At 41.3% G+C, this 25,152-nt stretch overlaps 1 protein-coding gene across 1 annotated transcript in view; it reads right to left on the bottom strand.

The window, feature by feature from the left end:
• LOC106602404 (neurotrophin receptor-interacting factor homolog) overlaps positions 1-25,152 on the bottom strand; it is a 59,134-nt gene extending 33,982 nt beyond the window's left edge. The window contains exons 1-5 of the mRNA XM_045717559.1: positions 24,868-25,152; positions 24,325-24,455; positions 20,819-21,010; positions 14,117-14,278; positions 13,627-13,738 (exon numbers count right to left, since the gene is read on the bottom strand). Coding sequence (XP_045573515.1) covers positions 13,627-13,738; positions 14,117-14,278; positions 20,819-21,010; positions 24,325-24,455; positions 24,868-25,129 — 859 coding nt within the window. The 5' untranslated portion in view covers positions 25,130-25,152. The remainder of the gene's footprint in view (positions 1-13,626; positions 13,739-14,116; positions 14,279-20,818; positions 21,011-24,324; positions 24,456-24,867) is intronic.

Below are 25,152 nucleotides of genomic sequence, written 5' to 3' on the forward strand. Positions count from 1 at the left end.
TAACATAGTAAATGTAAATACGGAACACACAAATTAGTATGATGTGTTACGTTTGGTATGGTTACTTAATGCAAAAACAAACCCAAAGGTAGCAATTTAAAATGTCATCACAGACAATTTTAGCATTTTTAGCTACACTGAACAAAAATATAAACTCAACATGTAAAGTGTTGGTCCCTTGTTCCATCTTCTAAAATAAAATATCCTAAAAATATTTTATACGCTCCAAAAGCTTATTTATCTCAAATTCTGTGCACAAATTTGTTTACATTCCTGTTAGTGAGCATTTCTCCATACTTTTATTTCTACATTTTTGGGTTTTTTTCTCGCCAATTTCGTGGTATCCAGTTGGTAGTTACAATCTTGTCCCATCGAGGCAACTTCTGTACGGACTCGGGAGAGGCGAAGGTCGAGAGCCAAGCGTCCTCCGAAACACAGCCAAGCCGCACTGTTTGACACAATGCCGCTTTACCCGGAAACCAGCCGCACCAATGTGTCGGAGGAAACACTGTACACCTGGCAACTGTGTCAGCGTGCATGCACCCGGCCCGCCACAGGAGTCGGTAGAGCGCGATTGGACAAGGACATGCCGGCCAGGCCAAACCCTCCTCTAACCCGGAAGACGCTGGGCCAATTGTGCGTCGCCCCATGGGTCTCTCAGTCGCGGCCCGGCTGCGACAGAGCCTGGACTCGAACCAGGAGCATTTCTCCTTTGCCAAGATTATCCATCCACCATGCTGACTGCAGGAATGTCCACCAGAGCTGTTGCCAGAGAATTGAATGCTCATTTCTCTACCATAAGCTGCCTCCAACGTTGTTTTAGAGAACTTTGCATCACGTCCAACCAGCCTTACAACCGCAGACCATGTGTAACCATGGAAAAACGAATTCTGATTGGCTGGGCCTGGCTCCACCCATGGCTGCCTCCCTGCCCAGTCATGTGAAAACCATAGATTAGGGTCTAATGAATTTATTTAAATTGACTGATTTCCTTATATGAACTGTAACTCAGTAAAATCTTTGAAATTGTTGCATGTTGCAGTTATATTTTTGTTCAGTATATTAACTTGGGTCCAGCCCGAAGCCCGTGCTAGCAAAGTTGTAACATTATTTAAAATATTTGGGGCCCTTAGAGTCTCTTGCGTCAATGAGCTTGAGACAGACACAGTGATAAGGGAATTATATGTTTAAAGGTAATGATTAAAGAATCCCACCCTGAAACGTAACTAATTAGTAATTAGTCGTTTATGTAGCATGTATAATGAATAATTAAAGTACTAAACGTAAGTCTCATAAGGTTTAGTAGAGACCCGGAAGGAAGAGAAATGTATGTGTGTATGTGTGTGCCTAAGAAAATATCGAGAACAATTAGACTGTGTTTGACCCGACCTAGCGAGAACTTTGAGAAACTTATGAGAGGACAGGGAGTACCTCTCAAGGTTCCTCTAATCTCGGGGGACTGGAACGGACTGCGCCTGGTAGTGATTAACAGTAGTGAGAACTCCGGGGAGGGATACAACTCACCTACTGTTCGTGTGTATGTATGTGTGTAGGATATCTACTGTTTGTGTGGAGGTATGTGGAGGGAGTGAGCATAAAATGAATATCTTTGTATAATGGACTGCAGAACGTTCTCTGAATAAACTGTACAGACCTCTTGCAGAAGCTGAGTCTTTGACTAATTATTATTATTAACCCAGTGTCTTACAAACCTTGGGGATTAGTCAAAGCTTATTGATTGTTAGTTATTATCATTGGGATAGAAAATTCTCGTGACACACAGCTGTAGGCTATTTGAGCAAGGGATAAGAAGTAATCAGGTAGGCCTATTTTATGACGTTTCCACCGGATCAGAGAATTACATTTTAACCTTTCACGCTAAGTTGTTGTCTAAAGGGAGAGAGCTGGATTTTTTTTTCCAAATACATTGAAGAACTATTGTCATTCTCAGTGCATGTAAAAACAGACTTTGTTTGCTTGCTGTTTGAGGTGAAGAAAACATGCTTTGAGAAGCTCCATAGCTCATTAGTGGTGGTGCTTTAAGCCAATCAGAAATACTATCAGATCCACAAATAGGCACATTCATATGTCTACATTTGCTCGCAGGCCAGGTAGCCCATAGGCCTAGTTCTATGCTTAATCAGGTGCACGTCCTTACTCAACATTGACAGGAGCGCTCCAAACAGAAGACAATGACTAAATTGACAAAACCTGTGAATGAAATGAACTAAACTTGTCTCCCACAAGTATAGCATAGGTTGTGCGCTCTGCAAACAATGTGTCCACTCCGACAATGAGAACATAAAAGACTGGGATAATAATATAGGCTATTGAATGTATTAACATAAATGAATGTAACCACCAAACAAAAATTGTAGATTAGAAATTACAGCCATTAACGGTAAATATACTACTGTAATGGGGAATTGATATACACTAACAATCAAACGCAAACAATTTGGTTATGAAACAATGATTGTGCACAAATTTGCAGGAGAGAGCGCATTGTAGAGAGAGACATGCATTGTGCATCTTAGCCACACTCCCCTTCTTCTTGGACTGTGCCATCCCCTGGGCCTCCGCAATGGATTAGTCAACTGAGATGGGTGCGAATAAGACAGGTGTCTTGTGTGCCTATAAAAAAATATATATATTTGAAACTGCTCGACAAAAATAATCTTGGTTGACCAACAGCCTATCGACCAAAAAATTTACCAGTGGACTAATTGGGGTCAGCCCATTCTATATCCAGAAAGAAAACTGAAAATAATACATTTCAGAATCTGTGGAAGGGAATTTGGGATGTCTGAGAAACACAATATTGTCATCGGCATAGTGACTTTATGCTGCAAACCTTTTTAATATTGATGAGTGAAATAAGTGGGTCCAATCTGATCACTTGAGATAGGGGCTCTAAAGACAGGGCAAAGAGCGTTGGTGATAATGGACATCCTTGTTTTGAGGAACGTTGTAAACATCAAGGCTTGGATGAAATGTTTCCTGTCTGGTAACAAATGCTTGGGGTGCAGAATGCAATGTTTTTAAATCCTATACCAAAACCAATGGACTCCAAAACAAACTACAGATAGGCTAGAATGGAACTATCAAAGGCTTTTTCTGCATCCAAACTAAAAAGTGCAGCAGGGACTGGGTGATTGTCTGACTCATACAGTTGAAGTCGGAAGTTTAAATACACCTTAGCCAAATACATTTAAACTCAGCTTTTCACAATTCCTGACATTTAATACTAGTATAAATTCCCTGTCTTAGGTTAGTTCAGATCACCATTTTATTTTAAGAATGTAAAATGTCAGAATAATAGTAGAGAGAATGATTTATTTCAGCTTTTATTTCTTTCATCACATTCCCAGTGGGTCAGAAGTTTACGTACACTCAATTAGTATTTGGTAGCATTGCCTTTATACTGTTTAACTTGGGTGAGACATTTCGGGTAGCCTTCCACAAGCTTCTCACAATAAGTTGGGTGAATTTTGGCCTATTCCTCCTGACAGAGCTGGTGTAACTGAGTCAGGTTTGTAGGCCTCCTTGCTCGCACACACTTTTTCAGTTCTGCCCACAAACTTTCTAGAGAATTGAGGTCAGGGCTTTGTGATGGCCACTCCAATACCTTGACTTTGTTGTCCTTAAGCCATTTTGCCACAACTTTGGAAGTATGCTTGGGGTCATTGTTCATTTGGAAGACCCATTTGCGACCAAGCTTTAAGTTCCTGACTGATGTCTTGAGATGTTGCTTCAATATATCCACATAATTTTCCTGCCTCGTGATTCCATCTATTTTGTGAAGTGCACAGTCCCTCCTGCAGCAAAGCACTCCCACAACATGATGCTGCCACCCCCGTGTTTCACGGTTGGGATGGTGTTCTTCGGCTTGCACGCCTCCCCCTTTTTCCACCAAACATAACGATGGTCATTATGGTCAAACAGTTCTATTTTTGTTTCATCAGACCAGAGGACATTTCTCCAAAAAGTACGATCTTTGTCCCCATGTGCAGTTGCAAACCGTAGTCTGTCTTTTTTTTATGGTGCTTTTGGAGCAGTGGCTTCTTCCTTGCTGAGCGGCCTTTCAGGTTGTCGATATAGGACTCGTTTTACTGTGGATATAGATACTTTTGTACCTGATTCCTCCAGCATCTTCACAAGGTCCTTTGCTGCTGTTCGGGGATTGAGTTGCAATTTTCGCACCAAAGTACGTTCATCTAGGAGACAGAACGCGTCTCCTTCCTGAACGGTATGACGGCTGCGTGGTCCCATGGTGTTTATACTTGCGTATTATTGTTTGTACAGATGAACGTGGTGCCTTCAGGCATTTGGAAATTGCTCTCAAGGATGAACCAGACTTGTGGAGGTCTACAATGTTTTTTCTGAGGTCTTGGCTGATTTCTTTTGATTTTCCAATGATATCAAGCAAAGAGGCACTGGGTTTGAAGGTAGGCCTTGAAATACATCCACAGGTACACTTCCAATTGACTCAAATTATGTCAATTATCCTATCAGAAGCTTCTAAAGCCATGACATTATTTTTTGGAATTTTCCAAGCTGTTTAAAAGCACTGTCAACTTACTGTATGTAAACTTTTGACCCACTGGAATTGAGATTATTTCACTTAATCAGTCTGTAAACAATATAAATATTACTTGTGTCAGTGCCAAAGTAGATGTCCTAAACGACTTGCCAAAACTATAGTTTGTTAACAAGAAATTTGTGGAGTGGTTGAAAAACTAGTTTTAATGACTCCAACCTAAGTGTTAGTAAACTTCCGACTTCAACTGTATATATGATATGGAATAGATGTCTAATATTGTCAGAAGCTAAACAACCCTTTATAAACCGTTATTTAGATTTCCTACAAGCAGTTCCAATCTAATGGCAAGTACCTTTTGCAAACAGCTTGAGCTCAGGTGTGATAAAGCTTAAGGGCCTATACATTTTACAGTCTAGGGGAGATTTGCCCTTTTGTTAGCAAAACTGTAATCAGTGATGTGTATTGGTCTCTATGGAATGTACCATGTTTTAATGCATGATTGATGGAACCAAGAATTAGTGGCCTGACAATATCCCATATTTCAAGAAAGGTCTCAGGAGGAAAACCATCAAGCCCTGGTGATTTTCCTCTTCTTATAGATGTTAATGCACTCCTGAGTTCATTATGACCAAGTGGGGAATCATGGAATTCAGATTGCCCTCTATTGAGTTTGGGACGGTCCAATGTTAAGAAATGTGTCATCTTACTATGATCAGGGTCCTCCTCTGACATATATAATTGGGAATAAAATTCCCTAATCGAATCATTAATTTCTGCTGGGTCATGTGACATCTTACCAGATGGTGTTTGAATTGTATTGATACAAGAGAAGGCTTCATTTTGCTTAAGCCTTGCAGCCAAAAGTCTACTATCATTCTCCCCTCAGAATAGTATGTTACTTTTGTGCGATGCATTATAAATTAGATCGTAGTAAGGTGTTATACTCATGTTTTAGCATTGCTAAAATCTTCCCCTTTTGCTCTGTAAACATTTGTTTCTGCTCATTTTCAAACAGAGTAATGTTTTTCAAAGTCTACTATTTTTTTATTGCGAGTTTTAATTAAGATGTGAGGCAAATGAGAGTTTCCTCTCAAAAAAGGTTTTGCCACCTCCCAAAGTGACTGAGGAATGTTGCTGTATCTATTAAATCCATCATAGTAAATAAATATGATGATGTGGGTAAATAAGTCAGCTATAGAAAGTCAAGTCATCAGACAAACCTGACTAAACCATTTTGACGTGTTCTCCTGTCTTTGGCTATGCCGGATTAAGTGATATGACATGCTATTCTATAAAATCCTTTCTCTGTAATTAATATTACCTGATTGAGCTAATCATGTAAATGTAATTAACTAGAAAGTCGGAGCACCACGAAAGAGTGTTTATAGAGTTGTTATCTTCCGCATACTCTTAAAGACCTAGTAATATTTTACATCAATCTCATCTGAAAGTTGTAAATTCTTGGTTATCTTCATGAACCCTGGCTAACAAGTTGAATCAGCAATACAAAATTGGGTTTCATTATTTATTTACTAAATACCTAAATAATCACACAGAATGACATATACACTGAATGCAAATATACACTGAATGCAAATTATGTCATACAGAAAACGTCCCTGGTGGACGGTGCCGATGTAACGGCTGTCGTAGAGAGGGGACCAAAGCGCAGCATGTTGATTGCTCATGATGAGTATTTATTATAACTCAAAACACTAAAGGAAAAATAACAAAGAGAAAAACGAAAGCGCACAGTTCTGTCAGGTACATAAACTAAACAGAAGACAACTACCCACAAACGCAGGTGGAAAAAAACCCTACTTAAGTATGATCTCCAATTAGAGACAACGAGGACCAGCTGCCTCTAATTGGAGATCATCCCCAAAAAACAACATAGAAATAGAAAAACTAGAACCTAAACATAGATATACAAAACATAGAAAAACACAAAACACCCCCTGTCACGCCCTGACCTACTCTACCATAGAAAATAACATCTTACTATGGTCAGGACGTGACAGCTGACATGACGGCTGGTTACACAAAGGAAAGGGGGTTGGGTTTGAGTGAAAACCTTATGAAAACTCAATTCTCTCATTTGGAAGCTAAAATTACATTTAATCTTTTCACAAATTGTTTTATATTTAAACATTTAAATTACACAACAATTCCATGTGAATCTGATAACTAGAAAGTCTACACATTCACGTCATAATGTCTCAGATAACAACCGAACACACATCATATTCATTAAGTACCAACGCATATTTTCCACTGGTTGGATTACCGAAATATGGTTCCTTTCCCCCCACCGTTTGATGTTCCCAGGCTCTCTATGTTTAACAAAGGCTATTCAAGAGTCCTTCAGTAGAGTCAAGAGAGAGAGGGGAGAAAGGTATTTATGGGGGCGTCATAAACCTTACCCACAGGACAACGTCATGACAGGCTATGCGAAAACCCTACACCCGAACCTGAGCCACCTCAGGTCTCTTGGCCGTCCCACCCCTACGGGGGATCAGCTCCCACTCAGCCAAGTCAGAAGCTCTTCTCTGTCCTGGCACCCCAATGGTGGAACAAGTGTCCCCTTGAAGCTAGGACAGCAGTCCCTGCCCATCTTCCAAAAACGCCTAAAACCCTATCTCTTCAAAGAGTACCTTAAATGAATCCCACAGTGCCCCTCCCACCCACCCACCACCCAAACGTTTAAATGTCTCTTCCTACTAGCACAGATTTTGCTGATACAGCGCCTTCAGAAAGCATTTATACCCCTTGAAGTATTCCACATTTTGTTGTGTTATAACCTGAATTCCAAATGGATTAAATACATTTGTTTTCTCACCGATATACACACATTACCCCATAATAGCAAAGTGAAAACGTTTTTTAGAAGTGTTTGCAAATGTATTAATGAAATACAGAAATGTCTTTTACATAAGTATTCACACCCTTGAGTCAATAGGTGTTAGAATCACCTTTTGGCAGTGATTACAGCTGTGAGTCTGAGTACATCTCGAAGAGCTTTGCACACCTGGATTGTGAAACATTTGACCATTATTCTTTTCAAAATTCTTAACGCTCTGTCAAATTGATTGTTGATCATTCCTAGACAACCCCTTTCAGGTCTTGCCATAGATTTTCAAGTAGATTTAAGTCAAAACTGTAACTCGGCCACTCAGGAATATTCACTGTCGTCTTGGTAATCAACTTCAGTGTAGATTTGGCCTTATATTTTTGGGTTATTCTCCTGCTGAAAGGTGAATTAATCCCCCAGTGTCTGGTGGAAAGCATACTGAACCAGGTTTTCCTCTAGGGGTTTGCCTGTGCTTAGCTCCATTCTGTTAGTTTTTTTTATCCTGAAAAACTCCCCAGTCCTTAACGATTACAAGCATACCCATAACATGATGCAGCAACCATTATGCTTGAAAATATGGAGAGTGGTACTCAGTAATGTGTTTTATTGGATTTGCCCCAAATATAACATGTGAATTGCTTTGCCACATTTTTTGCAGTATTACTTTAGTGCTTTGTTGCATGGATGCATGTTTTGGAATAGTTTTATTCTGTACAGGCTTCCTTCTTTTCACTCTGTTAATTAGGTTAGTATTGTGGAGTAACTACAATGCTGTTGGTCCATCCTCAGTTTTCTCCTATCACAGCCATTACTCTCTGTAACTGTTTTAAAGTTATCATTGGCCTTATGGTGAAATCCCTGAGCGGTTTCCTTCCTCTCCAGCAACTGAGTTAGGAAGGATGCCTGTATCTTTGTAGTGACTGGGTGTATTGATAAACCATCCAAAATGTAATTAATAACCAAACCATGCTCAAACAGATATTCAATGTCTGCTTTTTAAAAAATCCATCCACCAATAGGTGCCCTTCATTGCGAGGCATTGGAAAATCTCCCTGGTCTTTGTGGTTGAATCTGTGATTGAAATGACCTGCTCAACTGAGGGGCCTTACATGTAATTGTATGTGAGGGGTACAGAGATGAGGTAGTCATTGAAAAATCATGCTAATCCCTATTATTGAACACAGAATGAGTCTATAAAATGTATGTGATTTGTTAAGCACAGTTTTACTCCTGAACTTATTTAGGCTTGCCATAATAAATGGGTTGAATACTTATTGACTTAAGACAATTTCGAAAAACACATTTCCACTTTGACATTGAATCAATGAAAAATGTAGTCTGTAACGGAACAAAATGTGGAAAAAGTCGAGGGGTGCTAATACTTTCTGAAGACACTAAGTACTTTGAGGAAAAATGGATTTTCTATGACTGTGTTGTGGTTGTCTTACCCAGCTTTCTTACGATGAATGCATTGTAATGTCTCAACAAAAAAATCAGCATGAACTTGATAAGATAGGCATTTGTGAACATAATATAGCCTACACAGTAGAAACACAATATGTAACAGACTTTTTAGGCTTATATATCACACAATGTCTGAATGCAGTAGTATATATTGAAATGAATTGAACTGAAATCTGCTACTCTAGTTATTTGAAATGCGTCTGTGGATCTTTTCTGCTGACAATGAAAATTCATCTTTGTCTTTAATGCAGGGTTTGATATAAACATCAGAAGCTATCGAGTGGAATTGTTTTTCTGCTAGTGTATCCTGAGGTAGCTCCTTTCTGAGGACCTCTTCCTGGCAAACAGCCTTTCTCCGGTGTGGACCTTCAGATGCATCTTCAGCTGGTTCTGGTGGGAGAACCTGTTCTCACACTGGGGGCAGCTGTCGGGTTCTCCCCTGTGTGGACCTTCTGGTGCCTCTTCAGGTTGGACGAGTGGGAGAAGCGCATATGACACTGGGTACAGCTGAAAGGTTTCTTCCCACTGTGGACACTCCTATGTCTGATAAGGTTACTCCGGAAAGAGAAGCTCTTGTAACACAGCTTACACTTGAAGGGCCTCTCCTTGGTGTGAACGGTCTGGTGCTCCTTCACATAGGTCGCCTCGGCGAAGCACTTCCCACATGTGGGGCAGGCGTACGGCTTGTCGGTGTCCGTCCTAACGCTCGGCCTCCCACGTTGTGACCCAATGACACCAGAGGTATAAGCAGGAGCCACCACCCCCAGGTGGTTAGTATTTGAGCTCCCTCCTTGACCTCTAGCCATTGTTTGGGTGTTGTTGGGATTGTGTGCTGTGTTATAGCATAAGTACCTCTTGTGGTGAACACCCATCCTGACCCGGTCTGTATTGGTGGGGTAACCATGAGGTAGCTGAGGAAGGCTAGACCCAGGTCCAGGCCTTCTATAAACCCATTCACCAGGCAGTAGATGAGATCCTGAAGGAGAAAGACTTCCTGTTAGACTACCATCAGGGGGGTCTCCCACCACTCTCTGTGAAGGCTGAAGCCCAGGGTGACCTGCTCTGTTCATCATGGATACTGTAGTGTTTGTATCATAGGAACAGGAGGGTCTATCTCTATCAGCCCCAGGCCCTGCTTCATCATTGCCCTGAGACTGTGAAGAGAAGGGTCTGGGCTGCAGACTGGATCCCTGACTGGGCCCTCCGTCTCTCTGATGACCACGATGATTGTGGTTGTTCAGTCCCCTTGTCCACTGGTTGTGTTCTGTGTGGTGGTGGAGTCTCTGTCCCTCGCGGTTCGGTCCTGGTTCTGACTCAGGAAAGAAGAGCGACGGCTCCTGATCCAGGGTTCTGATCCGGGGCCAGGATTTGTGACTAGCCGATTCAGAGGTCCAGTCTCTCCCGCCAGCAACACCGGATATCAGCAGGTACTCATGGACTGTAAACACAAATTGAACAGAAAAGCATAAAGATTTATATAAGAAACTCTTTGCTGTACACACAGAAACTTGACATATTATAAAATGTTAACCACAGTCAAACCCATCATTAAAAAAATATATAATTATGTTTTCTTCTTTTACCCCTTTTTCGTGGTATCCAATTGGTAGTTAGTCTTGTCTCATCGCTGCAACTCCCGTACGGACTCAGGAGAGGCGAAGGTCGGGAGCCGTGCGTCCTTCAAAACACAACCCAACCAAGCCACAGTACTTCTTGACACAATGCCCACTTAACCCAGAAGTCAGTCACACCAATGTGTCAGAGGAAACACCATACACCTGGCGACGGTGTCAGCGTGCACTGCGCCCGGCCCACCACAGGAGTCGCTAGTGCGCGATGGGACAAGAACATTACTGCTGACCAAACCCTCCCCTAACCCGGATGACGCTGGGTCCCGGTCGCGGCCGTGACAGAGCCTGGACTCGAACCCAGAATCTCTAGTGGCAGAGCTAGCACTGCGATGCAGTGCCTTAGACCACTGCGCCACTTAGGAGGCCTAAGCCCATCTCTAACACTGTGATTCAAGTACCTAACAATATGGAGCCATCTGAGTTTATTGTAAAATATTTCCATATGTGTTGATTCAAGAATTAAGTATAATGTTTTGGTTCGACTGAGCTAAGGGAAACTCAGTCACTGCAATTATTAAAAAAAATTGTCAGCACAGAGTCAAGTTAGTATTTAATTTCAACTAAATGGTCATACACTCACATAACGTGAAGTAAAGTACTTTTATTGCACAAAACCATACATGTGACAAATAGAATAACTTCTCTCACTATGGTAATATGACCTTTTCTGTAAATCTGGAACCCTTGCTTTGATAACATACATTTTAGAATACTTTGGAAAAGGTTCAACATTACATTACACACACCTTCACTACTACATGACAATCAAACCCAAATGAAGGCACTATCCTTCTCACTATAAAACACCAGCATCAACCTAAAGAGTCGACTTATGTCACTCTTCATCAGTGAAGCATTTTTACAGACACCATCACACCAACCATCACCATATCATCTACTCTGCCTCATCATACTCATTCTTTCCTCAGTTCACCTCATCCAGTTCCCTCCTACATCCCAAACCAACAGAATTAACTAAAAACGAACTAACTAGTACTACATGGAAAGATGTGGACTGTGGTGTGAAGGGATGACAGAGGCTCGCCTCGTAGGAGACTGTTGCTGATGTGTGTGGTGGTCTCTCAGGCACTTATTGCTGCCGATGCATCACGCAGGTGGGGGCTACACATTCGGTGGTGGATGTTCCAGCCTACCTACAGAGGAGGAGGAGCTGTGAACTGCAGAGACAGATGTGCCTGATAAAGCTCCGGGCCTGTCTGATGTCTCCCTCCCTGGCTGTATCAACGCCGACTCCAATCAAGCTACTACTTTACTGAACTGCATCATCATCTAGCTGTGACCCTCTTCCATGAACTGCCAGCTCCCTGAATTAGTTGTACTTTTTAAAAGAGACTTTGAGATTCTGTATGAAAAGCGCTATATAAAATAAAGAAATACATTTATTATTATTATTACTACATATCATCATACACTAATCATTTTCTGCTGGTGTATCCTGAGGTAGCTCCAGCTCCCCGTCCCCACGTACCAACTCTGCGCCTCACCCTGGTCTCAGCCAGTCTGTTGTCATGGATGTTGTTTTGTATTTCTGGTTGTAGTTAACAGTGTTGTTCCCCAGCCCAGAGTTCAGGATGCTGTCCCATCCACTGACCTCCACTATGTCACCTCTGGTCCAGCCCTGCTCAGTGATGTCGTCCCCTGGGCCCATAGCTGCACCCGTCTGGGTCTGGGAATCTAATATGGTCGCCCAATCTCCCCTGTTAGCCTCCAACCAACCATCTGCAGGAAGAGGTTAGAAAATAGACTTTACAAATATGGTAGAGAACTCTACATATGGAGTTTTTTTTGAGTCAATTACCTGGTGAAGTTCATACATTATAATGTGTGTTTTTGTATGTAAACATAAGTTGTATTGATTTCATTTTATGAATGGAAAGAAATAGCCAAGTGCATCACTATTCCCATTGAAGTTCTATTACTGTATGTACTCTCCTTCCGTGGCCTCCAACTGCTCCTAATTACAAGTCAAACTAAATGCATGCTCTTCAACCGATCGCTGCCTGCACCTGCCCGCCTGTCCTGCATCACTACTCTGGACGGTTCTGACTTAGAATATGTGGACAACTACAAATACCTAGGTGTCTGGTTAGACTGTAAACTCTCCTTCCAGACTCGCATCAAACATCTCCAATCCAAAGTTAAATCAAGAATTGGCTTCCTATTTCGCAACAAAGCATCCTTCACTCATGCTGCCAAATATACCCTAGTAAAACGGACCATCCTACCGATCATCGACTTCGGCGATGTCATTTACAAAATAGCCTCCAATATCCTACTCAAAAAACTGGATGCAGTCTATCACAGTGCCATCCGTTTTGTCACCAAAGCCCCATATACTACCCACCATTGCGACCTGTACGCTCTCGTTGGCTGGCCTTCGCTTCTTAATCGTCGCCAAACCCACTGGCTCCAGGTCATCTACAAGACCCTGCTAGGTAATGTCCCCCCTTATCTCCGCTCACTGGTCACCATAGCAGCACCCACCTGTAGCACGCGCTCCAGCAGGTATATCTCTCTGGTCACCCCCAAAGCCAATTCCTCCTTTGGCCGTCTCTCTTTCCAGTTCTCTGCTGCCAATGACTGGAACGAACTACAAAAATCTCTGAAACTGGAAACACTTATCTCCCTCACTAGCTTTAAGCACCAGCTGTCAGAGCAGCTCACAGATCACTGCACCTGTACATAGCCCATCTATAATTTAGCCCAAACAACTACCTCTTCCCCTACTGTATTTATTTATTTTATTTTGCTCCTTTGCACCCCATTATCTCTATTTCTACTTTGCACTTTCTTCTACTACAAATCTACCATTCCAGTGTTTTACTTGCTATATTGTATTTACTTTGCCACCATGGACTTTTTTGCCTTTACCTCCCTTATCTCACCTCATTTGCTCACATCGTACATAGACTTATTTTTCTACTATATTATTGACTGTATATTTGTTTTACTCCATGTGTAACTCTGTGTTGTTGTATGTTGTCGAACTGCTTTGCTTTATCTTGGCCAGGTCGCAATTGTAAATGAGAATTTGTTCTCAACTTGCCTACCTGGTTAAATAAAGGTGAAATAAATTAAATAAATAAAAATGTAGGCTATATGTATTTCTCCCTTACCTTGCTCCCCCATCTTTAATCCACTCAGCAGGTCAATGCTCTCTGGTCCATCTTCTATTGTCTCCTCTTTGACCCGCAGCAGATCAGGCTTCCCATCCTCCATGTCTACTGACTGTAAGAGATACAGAGTGAGAGGATGTTGGATCAAGAAATCTGATGAGCAGCCTGCTGTGGAGCATCTTCTGATTGGGCAATGCAAGCAAATTTTATACTATGCAAATGTGTTAGTTGATTGGATTACTTCACACTCTTCAATGGTTTGATCATTCAAAGGCATGGTCCCACACTTAAGACAAAATCAATCAAGACCTGGGCCCATATCTACAAAGAGTCTCAGCGTAGAAGTGCTGATCTAGGATCTTTCCATGAAATCTTATTCATTATGATCTAAAAGGCAAAACGGACCTAGATCAGCACTCTTACTCTGAGAGGCTTTGTGGATATGGCCCCGACCTTACACCATTCAGACAGTAGTTCACAGTGGGCTCACCTCAGTGATACTGTATGTGGTTCTGTGCTGCTCAGCTGGTTCCTCTGTGGGTTCAGGAGGAGGTGTAATTTGGTTGTCCTCCATGACCATGGTCCCCTCAGGGTTCCCCAGACCCTCCTCACACCTCTCCTCCTTCCCCAGCAGCACCTCTGGACCCTCCTTCTGGAAGAGAGAGGTGGTACAAATTACACAGACAGTGGTATGCAGGTTTGTTCACCCGCACCAGCAAGCAATTGCTAATAACCCATCCGCATCGGCCTGACCATATGTGATAAAGTGAAAATCAGAGGCCCCGTACCCCACCATAACCGTAAATATAGAAAATGCACTATGGGCTAGTCAGAGACAGCAACAACAACAAAAATGTACAGAGGGTGTCTTTAAAACAATTTTGGCCTGATTCTGCTTATAATTTCCGACATTTTGGTATGCTATTTGTTAGTCAACTTGTCAATAATTATACTGAACATAAATATAAATGCAAAATGCAGCAATTTCAAAGATTTTACTGAGTTACAGTTCATATAAGGAAATCAGTCAATTGAAATAAATTAGGCCCTAATCTATGGATTTCACATGACGGCAGGGGCACAGCCATGGATGGGCCTTGGAAGGCATAGGCCCACCCACTTGGGAGCCAGGCCCAGCCAATCAGAATGCGTTTCACCCCCGTGGTCTGTGGTTCTGAGGCCAGTTGGACTTACTGCCAAATTCTCTAAAACAACGGAGGCGGCTTACGGTAGAGAAATTAACTTTAAATTCTCTGGCAACAGCTCCGGTGGAACTTCCTGCAATCAGCATGCCACTTGCACGCTCCCTCAAAACATGATACCTCTATGGCATTGTGTTGTGTGACATAACTGCACATTTTAGTGGCCTTTTATTGTGATAAGCACAAGGTGCACCTGTGTAATGATCCTGCTGTTTAATCAGCTTCTTGATATGCCACACCTGTCAGGTGGATGGATTATCTTGGCAAATGAGAAATGATCACTAAGAGGGATGTAAACAAATTTGTCAACAAAATTTGAGAAAATAATATTTTTGTGCTTATGGAAAATTTCTGGGAGTTTTTATTTCAGTTCATGAAACATGGGACCAACACTTTATTTGTTGCATTTATATTTTCCTTCAGTGTAGATAGAAGAGAAGCTGCTTGTGTCATTACATGTTGCCATAGAAGACAAAATAAACCATTGCTCACCAGAATGTCATAATTCGATTGAAGCATTCATTCTATCTAGTTGACATCGGTGATGTTCTCTGTCACCTCTGTTTCTTTCACAGAGCAAAGACTTTTAGGGACCGGGAAGAAAATGCAATAAAAAAATAAAAAAATGTGAATGAATTTCCAAATGACATTAGTTTGACCGGTTGTAAGGAAATTGAAAGCTGTGACAATGACCCAAAAGGTTTCTGATAAGATTTCACTTTGGCTTGGATGCATATTTTATGTGGTTGAAATACTATCAGCTTTTATGATGGTGAAAAAGATTGCACCTCTACAGACAGTATCGAACTGCGCATTCACATTCCCTCAAGATGCTAAAATAAATATTTATTCAACCCTGTTCCGAAGTAAAATTATTATTTCTATTTTTACCTACATTTGCTGTGTCATTTTACTGCAAGAAATGCTTATAGTGCCTTCGGAAAGTATTCAGACCCCTTGACTTGTTCCACATTTTGTTACGTTACAGCCTTATTCAAAGATGTATGAAATAAATAAAAATCCTCAGCAATCTACACACAATACCCCATAATGACAAAGCAAAAAGTTATTTACACATTTTTGAAAATGTATTAAAAAGAGACCTTATTTACATACAGTACCAGTCAAAAGTTTGGACACACCTACTCATTCCAGGGTTTCTTTATTTTACTATTTTCTACATTGTAGAATAAAAGTGAAGACATCAAAACTATGAAATAACACATATGGAATCATGTACTAACCCAAAAAAAGTTAAATAAATCAAAATATATTTGAGTCTTCAATGTAGCCACCCTTTGCCTTGATGACAGCTTTGCACGCTATTGGCATTCTCTCAACCAGCTTCATGAGGTACCTGGAATGCATTTCAATTAACAGGTGTGCCTTGTAAAAGTTCATTTGTGGAATTTCTTTCCTTCTTAATGTGTTTGAGCCAATCAGTTGTGTTGTGACAAGGTATGGGTGGTATATAGAAGATAGCCCTATTTGGTAAAAGACCAAGTCCATGTTATGGCAAGAACAGCTCAAATAAGCAAAGAGAAATGACAGTCCATCATTACTTTAAGACATGAAGGTCAGTCAATCTGGAAATTTCAAGAATTTTGAAAGTCTCTTCAAGTGCAGTTGCAAAAACCATCAAGTCCTATGAAGAAACTGGCTTTCATGAGGACCGCCACAGGAAAGGAAGACCCAGAGTTAACTCTAATGAATTTATCCTCTGCAGCAGAGGTAACTGCACCTCAGATTGCAGCCCAAATAAATGCTTCACAGAGTTTAAGTAACAGACACATCTCAACATCAACTGTTCAGAGGAGACTGCGTGTATCAGGCCTTCATGGTCGAATTGCTGCAAAGAAACCACTAAAGGACACCAATAATAATAAGAGACTTGCTTGGGCTAAGAAACACAAGAAATGGACATTAGACCGGTGGAAATCTGTCCTTTGGTATGATGAGTCCACATTTTTAGATTTTTGGTTCCAAGAGCCATGTCTTTGTGAGACGCAGAGTAGGCGAACAGATGATCTCTGCATGTGTGATTCCCACCATGAAGCATGGAGGAGGTGGTGTGATGGTGCTTTGCTGGTGACACTGTCAATGATTTGTTCAGAATTCAAGGCACACTTAACCAGCATGGCTACCACAGCATTGTGCAGCGATACGCCATCCCATCTGGTTTGCGCTTAGTGGGACTGACAGATAGACAACACACATTTCTATGTGAATTTGGTTGGGTCGCATTGCAGCTTTAACTTTTTCTGCCCCTTGGTGTATAGGCTGTTGGGCGTACATACAATTAAAGCTTAGGCTTACACACTAAAGCCAGATAGGTTTTCCTTTCATTATTTTAGGCTAAATGTACCCTATAGATATAAATTACACAAGAATTATACATTTATGTATTTTTTAAGGTATCGTTTTCGCTTTACTCAACCCACCCGCCACCAACCACACAATATTTCATGGCCCTAAACCCACTCTCATTGAGTCAAACCGCACACACAGATAAAACACACTTTCAACAAAGTTTTTTTTTGCCATCCCCACTATGTTTGAGTTCTATACTGTAGTTACAGAATGACTTCACTGTTGTTAAACCAATCATGGTGGACATAAATATGATGTGGGTAAAAATAAGTCAGCTATGATAAGTCAAAAGTCAGACAAACATGACTAAACTATTTTGACGTGTACAGTAAGTGTTTGTTAGTGTGTGGGTATGTGTAGGTATATTTAGTAAGTGTATATTGGTTATAAAGCGCTGTCTGGTGTATGCAGAATAGGGTGAGATCAGATGTGATGAATATTGAAGAGTTTCAATGAAAGTCTTAAAATGAAGTCCCATTTTGTGTTTATTAAAACATAAACAAGTTTTAAATACTCCATATGAAATCCACACATACAGTTGAAGTCAGAAGTTTACATACACTTAAGTTGGAGTCATTAAAACTCATTTTTCAACCACTCCACAAATTTCTTGTTAACAAACTATAGTTTTGGCAAGTCGGTTAAGACACCTACTTTGTGCATGACACAAGTCATTGTTCCAACAATCGTTTACAGACAGATTATTTCACTTATAATTCCCTGTTTCACAATTCCAGTGGGTCAGAAGTTTACATACACTAAGTTGACTGTGCCTTTCAACAGCTTGGAAAATTCCCGAAAATGATGTCATGGCTTTAGAAGCTTCTGATAGGCTAATTGACAATACTTGAGTCAATTGGAGGTGTACCTGTGGATACATTTCAAGACCTACCTTCAAACTAGGTGCCTCTTTGCTTGACATCATGGGAAAATCAAAAGAAATCAGCCAAGACCTCCACAAGTCTGGTCCATCCTTGGGAGCAATTTCCAAATGCCTGAAGGTACCACGTTCATCTGTACAAACAATAGTACGCAAGTATAAACACCATGGGACCACGCAGCCATCATACCGCTCAGGAAGGAGACGCGTTCTGTCTCCTAGAGATGAACGTACTTTGGTGCAAAAAAGTGCAAATCAATCCCCGAACAATAGCAAAGGACCTTGTGAAGATGCTGGAGGAAACAGGTACAAAAGTATCTATATCCACAGTAAAACGAGTCCTATATCGACAAACTGAAAGGCCGCTCAGCAAGGAAGAAGCCACTGCTCTAAAACCGCCATAAAAAAGCCAGACTACGGTTTGCAACTGCACATGGGGACAAAGATCATACCTTTTGGAGAAATGTCTTCTGGTCCGATGAAACAAAAATAGAACTGTTTGGTCATAATGACCATTGTTATGTTTGGAGGAAAAAGGGGGAGGCTTGCAAGCAGAAGAACATCATCCCAACCGTTAAGCACGGGGGTGGCAGCATCATGTTTTGGGGGTGCTTTGCTGCAGGAGGGACTGGTGCACTTCACAAAATAGATGGCATCATGAGGAAAATTATGTGGATATATTGAAGCAATATCTCAAGACATCAGTCAGGAAGTTAAAGCTTGATCGCAAATGGGTCTTCCAAATGGACAATGACCCCAAGCATACTTCCAAAGTTGTGGCAAAATGGCTTAAGGACAACAAAGTCAAGGTATTGGAGTGGCCTTCACAAAGCCCTGACCTCAATCCTCTAGAAAATTTGTGGGCAGAACTGAAAAGGTGTGTGCGAGCAAGAAGGCCTACAAACCTGACTCAGTTACACCAACTCTGTCCGGGAGGAATGGGCCAAAATTCACCCAACTTAATGTGGGAAGCTTGTGGAAGGCTACCCGAAAGGTTTGACCCAAGTTAAACAATTTAAAGGCAATGCTACCAAATACTAATTGAGTGCATGTAAACTTCTGACCGACTGGGAATGTGATGAAAGAAATAAAAGCTGAAATAAATCACTCTACTATTATTCTGACATTTCACATTCTTAAAATAAAGTGATGATCCTAACTGACCTAAGACAGGGATTAAATGAAAACCTAGGATTAAATGTCAGGAATTGTGAAAAACTGAGTTTAATGTATTTGGCTAAGGTGTATGTAATCTTTCGACTTCAACTGTACATGTCATGTCTCAACTAAAAATCTGCATGAACTTGATAAACTGCATTAATATACTCATTAAAAGTGTCTTGGGGGAAAAAAAGTAAGTAGTTAAATGGAAGTAATGAAATAGGCATTTGTGAACATCATATAGTCTACACAGTACAAACACAATATGTCACAGACTTTTTAGGCTTATATATATATATATATCACACAATGTCTGGATGAAATATTCTCCATCACTGAAATCTGTTACTGTCGTTAATCCAAATGCATCTGTGGATCTTTTCTGCTGACAACAATGAAAATTAATCTTTGTCTTTAATGCAGGGTTTGAGCTAAACGTCAGAAGCAATGGAGTCGAATGGTTACTTTCTATGTTATAGAGTGGAATGTTTTTTCTGTTGGTGCATCCTGAGATTGCTCCTCTCTGAGAACCTCTTCCCGCAGTGCATACAGGCAAACGGCTTCTCTCCCATGTGGACCTATAGGTGCATCTTCAGCTGGTGCTGGTGGGAGAACTTCTCACACTGGGGGCAGCTGTATGATTCTCCCCTGTGTGGACCCTCTGGTGTCTCTTCAGGTTGAATGAGTGGGAGAAACTGGCCCGGCACACGTGGCAGACAAAGGGTTTCTCCCCTGTGTGGACCCTCTGGTGCCTCTTCAGTGTGCCAGCCTCTGCGAAGCGCATGTGACATTGGGTACAGCTGAAGGGTTTCACCCCTGTGTGGACCCTCTGGTGGATCTCCACCTTCTGGGGGCAGCTGAAGCCTTTGTTACAGAACATGCAGAGGAACTGTTTCTTTTTACTATTGCCTGATGTTGCTCCCCTTTCCTGAACCTGGGCTCTAGCCCTTTCGTTTGAGTTCAATACCTGATCGAAAAGGACGCGGCTATGTGAATCGGAAGGCCCCATTGACGTGAACACTGGGTCGCGATCCCTGGGCGTGTGTAAAGGGGAGTGGGTTGCGACATCTGGATTTGTCTCTAAACTTTCCCTATAATCTAAGAAATCTCTGCCCTGTGAGTATCCGTCTCCTAGGTGACTATCTGCATTCCATGTGGGAGGAGCATCACCCTCTACTTTCACAGTCACTTCATCTACCGCTATAACCTCCCCTTTCTTATCTAGGCACCCTTCAGAGAACACACTAGTACAATGCCGGTTCCAGTCCCCTCTAGACAGATCAGTCTGTCTCTCTAAACCCAAGGGCATGTTGACAGGTTCCATCTCTGTAGTGTAAGAACAAGACGGATCATTGCCAGCTTCTAACGCGTCACCTGAGTCCAGATGGGAATGAACTGTCCTCAAGTCACCGTAAAGTAAATACTCTGAGGCGGGAGCAGGAGGACAGCCCAGTCTCCCCAGCCCCAGTCTCTCTGTGTCTGATCTGTGGTCAGATCCTGTGTGTAAGAGCCTTTTTGTGACAGTTAAAGTCTCTGCGTCCGTCTCTGTCTTGAGGACGCCGTTCGGCTTTCCACTGACCTCCGCGATGCTGTGTCGGGTCCTGGGCTGAGGCGTGGCGGCGGTGGATAGGTCCTCCATGGATTCAGGGGGCACCACTCCAGCCACTGCGCCAGTCTGGATGTTTCTGCTTTGTTGTGGGTCATCTCCTTCAGTCCTCTCCTGCTTGACCAGAGATGATTCTCCAGGACCTGCAGCTTCTACATCTGCAGACTGACAAGAAGAGAGGAGTTTATTAAGGGTACATGAGTAGAATTAGATAACAATGTCGTAGCAGTATTTCCTCTGGCAAAATTAGTAGCAGTGAATTTTAATCCAAAATGAATGAAAATAAAATTATGCTGACACCATCTAAAATATAATTTATACCTTCATAATTGGGCCCCAATAACATATTTGTACAATTATTTGTTTAAATAAATTTTAGGGCTGACCCCATTTAGTCGACTGATCAATCGTCTGGTCGATAGGCTGTTGGTCGACCGAGATTTCTTTAGTCGAGCAGTCTAAATGTTTTGTTTTTTCCCCATGGTGCACAAGACACCTGTCTGATTCGCGCCTGTTTCATACATTGCGGGGGCCACGGGGATGGCACAGTCCATCACTCTAAGACATGTGATACTGAAGTTATATGGTTATATTATGTAAAAATAAATGGTGCAACACTAATAAATCAAATCATATTTTAGAACAAATGCACTTTCTCCCGTGTTGGATACAGTCGCTGTCCACATAATCTTCAGTGCGCCGTAGAATTGGCGCCTTTCCCTATGTTATGTTATGATTGAGAACCATGCGGCAGAGGCAGCAGCAGCAGAGATGAGGAAACAGCCCTTGCCTTAGCCTAATTGTCTAAGAAAGTTGAGGAGAGAGGAAACTGCAATTTAATTAGGTCTACAATCAATAGCCTAACTGTTAAATGTGCCTGGATTTATAAATCATCTATATATATATATATATATATATATATATATATATATATATATATATATATATATAGCCTACGGATTCCGTTGACACCAAGCCTTATGCAATGGCAAAATGTTGGATAAAGCAATTTCACAGATTCGGCTGTTTTTAATCTTTGCTATGCTGTAATAAAGGCTTTAAAAAAGTTTGTTACAACAGACTGGCATTACTTATTTATTTAGTGTTGTTTACACTGTTCCAAACAGCCAGAAAAATAATATTGTAATCTAACAACACCTGTTTGTCACACATAATATGCTCGCAGCTCTCGCTCCAATACTCTACATTTTCTTTAACTTCTTATTGTTATTATTACAATTATTATGATCATCATTATAATACGTAATGTCATTATGATTAGTCATCTTTGTATAGTAGCCTTGTATAACCACCATCGAGCTACAGGCCTAAGAGCGCATCCTGTTTAGTTATAATACCTTAACTTACTTAGCCATATATTTCAATATATAGGCTACCGTAGCAATCAATCAATCAATGATTCCCTTGTTCATGCCATCACACAGCATACGAGGCATTCATGCTTTGAAATGCAATCAAGCATTTTCGTTTTAAATTAAATAACAAAGGCAGCTTTGAATAATTAGCCTAAACAATAAATAAACTGCAATTCACAAATGCATGCAACTGTTTTTAGTCTGCTGTAATAAAGGTTTTATAAATCATTAGTGCTGTTATTTAGTGTTGTTTACACTGTTCAAATGGTCCGAAAAAATTATATTGTAATCTAAGAGCAACTGTTTGGCACACGTAACTCACGCAACGTTTGCTCCTAGACCCTAATTTTTATTGATCTCCAGTAGTTTCCACAACTAAGTCAAATGTCTTCCCCAGATCTGACTTCCCCTTTACCTCCTGAGCAACCAATAAACATTAACCCATATTTTTCACGTCCTCTGCATCCATTTTGCTGTCACGTGTTACTGTGTTCGTAGTTTGCTATAACCAATTTATTGACATCATTATGATAGGGCCTAACCTATAGCCTATTGGTTGCATGTGATACTTACATGTTTCACGTAAAGAGAGCAAGGGTTGAGGGAATAGGGAATGTTTTTCCTAAACAAATTAGGGATTTCGGTAAAATAACTTTTCAGTCAGAAACAAGTAAGAAACTAAATGGCTGAAATGAGGTTGCAGCATCAGCACCGACAGCGCAATAAACACATGCTGTCCCTCTGGTGCCTTTTCACTGCAGTAGGGAGGAAATCGAGACAACGTGAGCCAGTCACACAGGCACTCCATGTCTTTCTTTTTTTTTTGCACAGTGTGATCCTCAGGCTCTTTCTTGAGTAATTTGTGTGTCTTAATTATTTAATCAAACAGTGTGCTTAAAGCATTAGACAAGCTTTATTCAAACATATATGGAAAAATAAGTTTAAACATTTCAACCAATCGATTGGTTGAAATAACAGGACGACTCTCGGTTGACCAATATTTTTATTTTAACATATTGGACCATAAAAATAGCCTATGCATGGTCCATATTATCAAATGTGCTATTAGCAATAAGCATTATCACCTGTAGCCCAACTGATGCAGCATTGTGGCTATAAATTAATAGGCTGAAGCATGGGGTTGCCTATCTGCATTTACCCTATTGGGCTAATCATCTTTTAGCTAGTTAGCATCCTATTGCTGAATTTTATGTCCCAAAAAACATGAATAACAGAGCGAATATAATACAGGCCTACCTCTTATGATAACTTGGAGTAACCCCCCCCCCCAGAAACCATTTTATGTCACTATCCCCCCCCACCCCCCCAACACTTTCCCTGGTTGCCACTACTCTTGCTCAACTAAAAATGTTATCTGTCTCATCAAAAAGAATGTAAGTAACTCCCCCAAAATATTTTGAGGAAGGGTTGTGTTTTACCCCAAGTTACCCTACAATTGGCCCGTGTTACATTTAGCCCCACTCTCCCCTATACACTCACAGGGAATTGGAGCAGGAATGTGCTTAACCATGCCACTGCTAAAAACTACGGGTTTAAAATGGTGCAGTTTGCTAAGGAGTTGAGAAAGTTGGAATGGAAAATTGGGATCCTTCTGTTTTTAACAAAGGCCATTACAACTGCTGTTTTCCCGGTGATTGCAAGAATTGTTATGCATTGACTGCCTATCAGAATTCATGTTTTTCGCACTATGGCACTCATAACTTGAATGCGCCTCGAGAGGAATATCTCTCTCGCATAGAACACACAACAACAAGCCGACTAGGTAAAAAGAAACTATTCTACTATGGGGTTGTCGTGCATTACTCGTTTTGTTTGCAGAGGCAAAGTAAATGTGTACTGTTCTAGAATCTTTAAAGTGCGCCTCGGCAGACACATTCTTTTCATGTTCCATATTTCTTTGCCGTTGCGCAGCGCCACAGATAAATGACTGCAGCGAAAACACTGTGTCAGAGAAGTCTTACAAGCTCCCCTATGGTAGATACATGTAAGAAAGTTAATAGCTGAGGCGAGCCTTTCTGAAATAAATGGGCCACATTTGATTAACAAAGTAACAATCTTTTTATGCAACACTATTACACTAACCTCTATCACGATAACTTCCTGGGTTGAGGTTCCACTCTCCTCATCAACAGTAATTGGTTGGTCATCTCGCCATGTATTGTGTCCGGCTGGCTTCACAACGCTCCTGTGACCTACAGTGAGATGTCCTTCACCTGAGAGAGTGATTGGGGGAAAGACGTGGTTAGGTTAGGTACTGTCAATGTTCAACGGTATATTGTACACAATTGATAATGTCTAGATTTGGCAAGGATGTAAGGTAACACTTCTAACTCCTTGATATACTATTTATTGATTGATGTAATATGTTCCATGCATTACATTGTTTTCATTGGGTAAATAATACAAAGTGGACTAAACAACAATCTGGTTATAATATGATAGTGTCTTTGCACAAGACAGCCAAGTATTCCTGGGGAGTTATTGCATACTATCAAAAAACTGACCAAGACCCAATTCTGGTTAACCATCTACACTACAGTACGTGTTTAACACATCTAAGGCCACACATGCGCAGAGGGGATTGGGGCGACAGGCAGCGCAACTTCGGCCTTCTGCAAAATGTACCTCTTGCCATTCCTCTGTATCGGTCGAGGATCTTGACACTTCTAGGACGAATGGTCCTCTCTGCGCGCTCCCGTGACACCTTCAGTTCCAGCAGTTGTAGTTTCCTCCGTAATGTCCTGTTTTCTTTCTGGCTTTGAGTAATTTCCAAACGAAATACCGCATAGTCGTCGTCTACGAGTTTACAGATCTCTGCCACAGCGGCATTTGCTAGCACCTCCATGACGGAGGCTATTTGACTGTGAAAAACCATACAGTTAGCCATTGTTAGCAGCTAGCTAGCTTTAC

Source organism: Salmo salar, chromosome ssa04 (assembly GCF_905237065.1).
Source record: "Salmo salar chromosome ssa04, Ssal_v3.1, whole genome shotgun sequence".
NCBI lineage: Eukaryota > Metazoa > Chordata > Actinopteri > Salmoniformes > Salmonidae > Salmo > Salmo salar.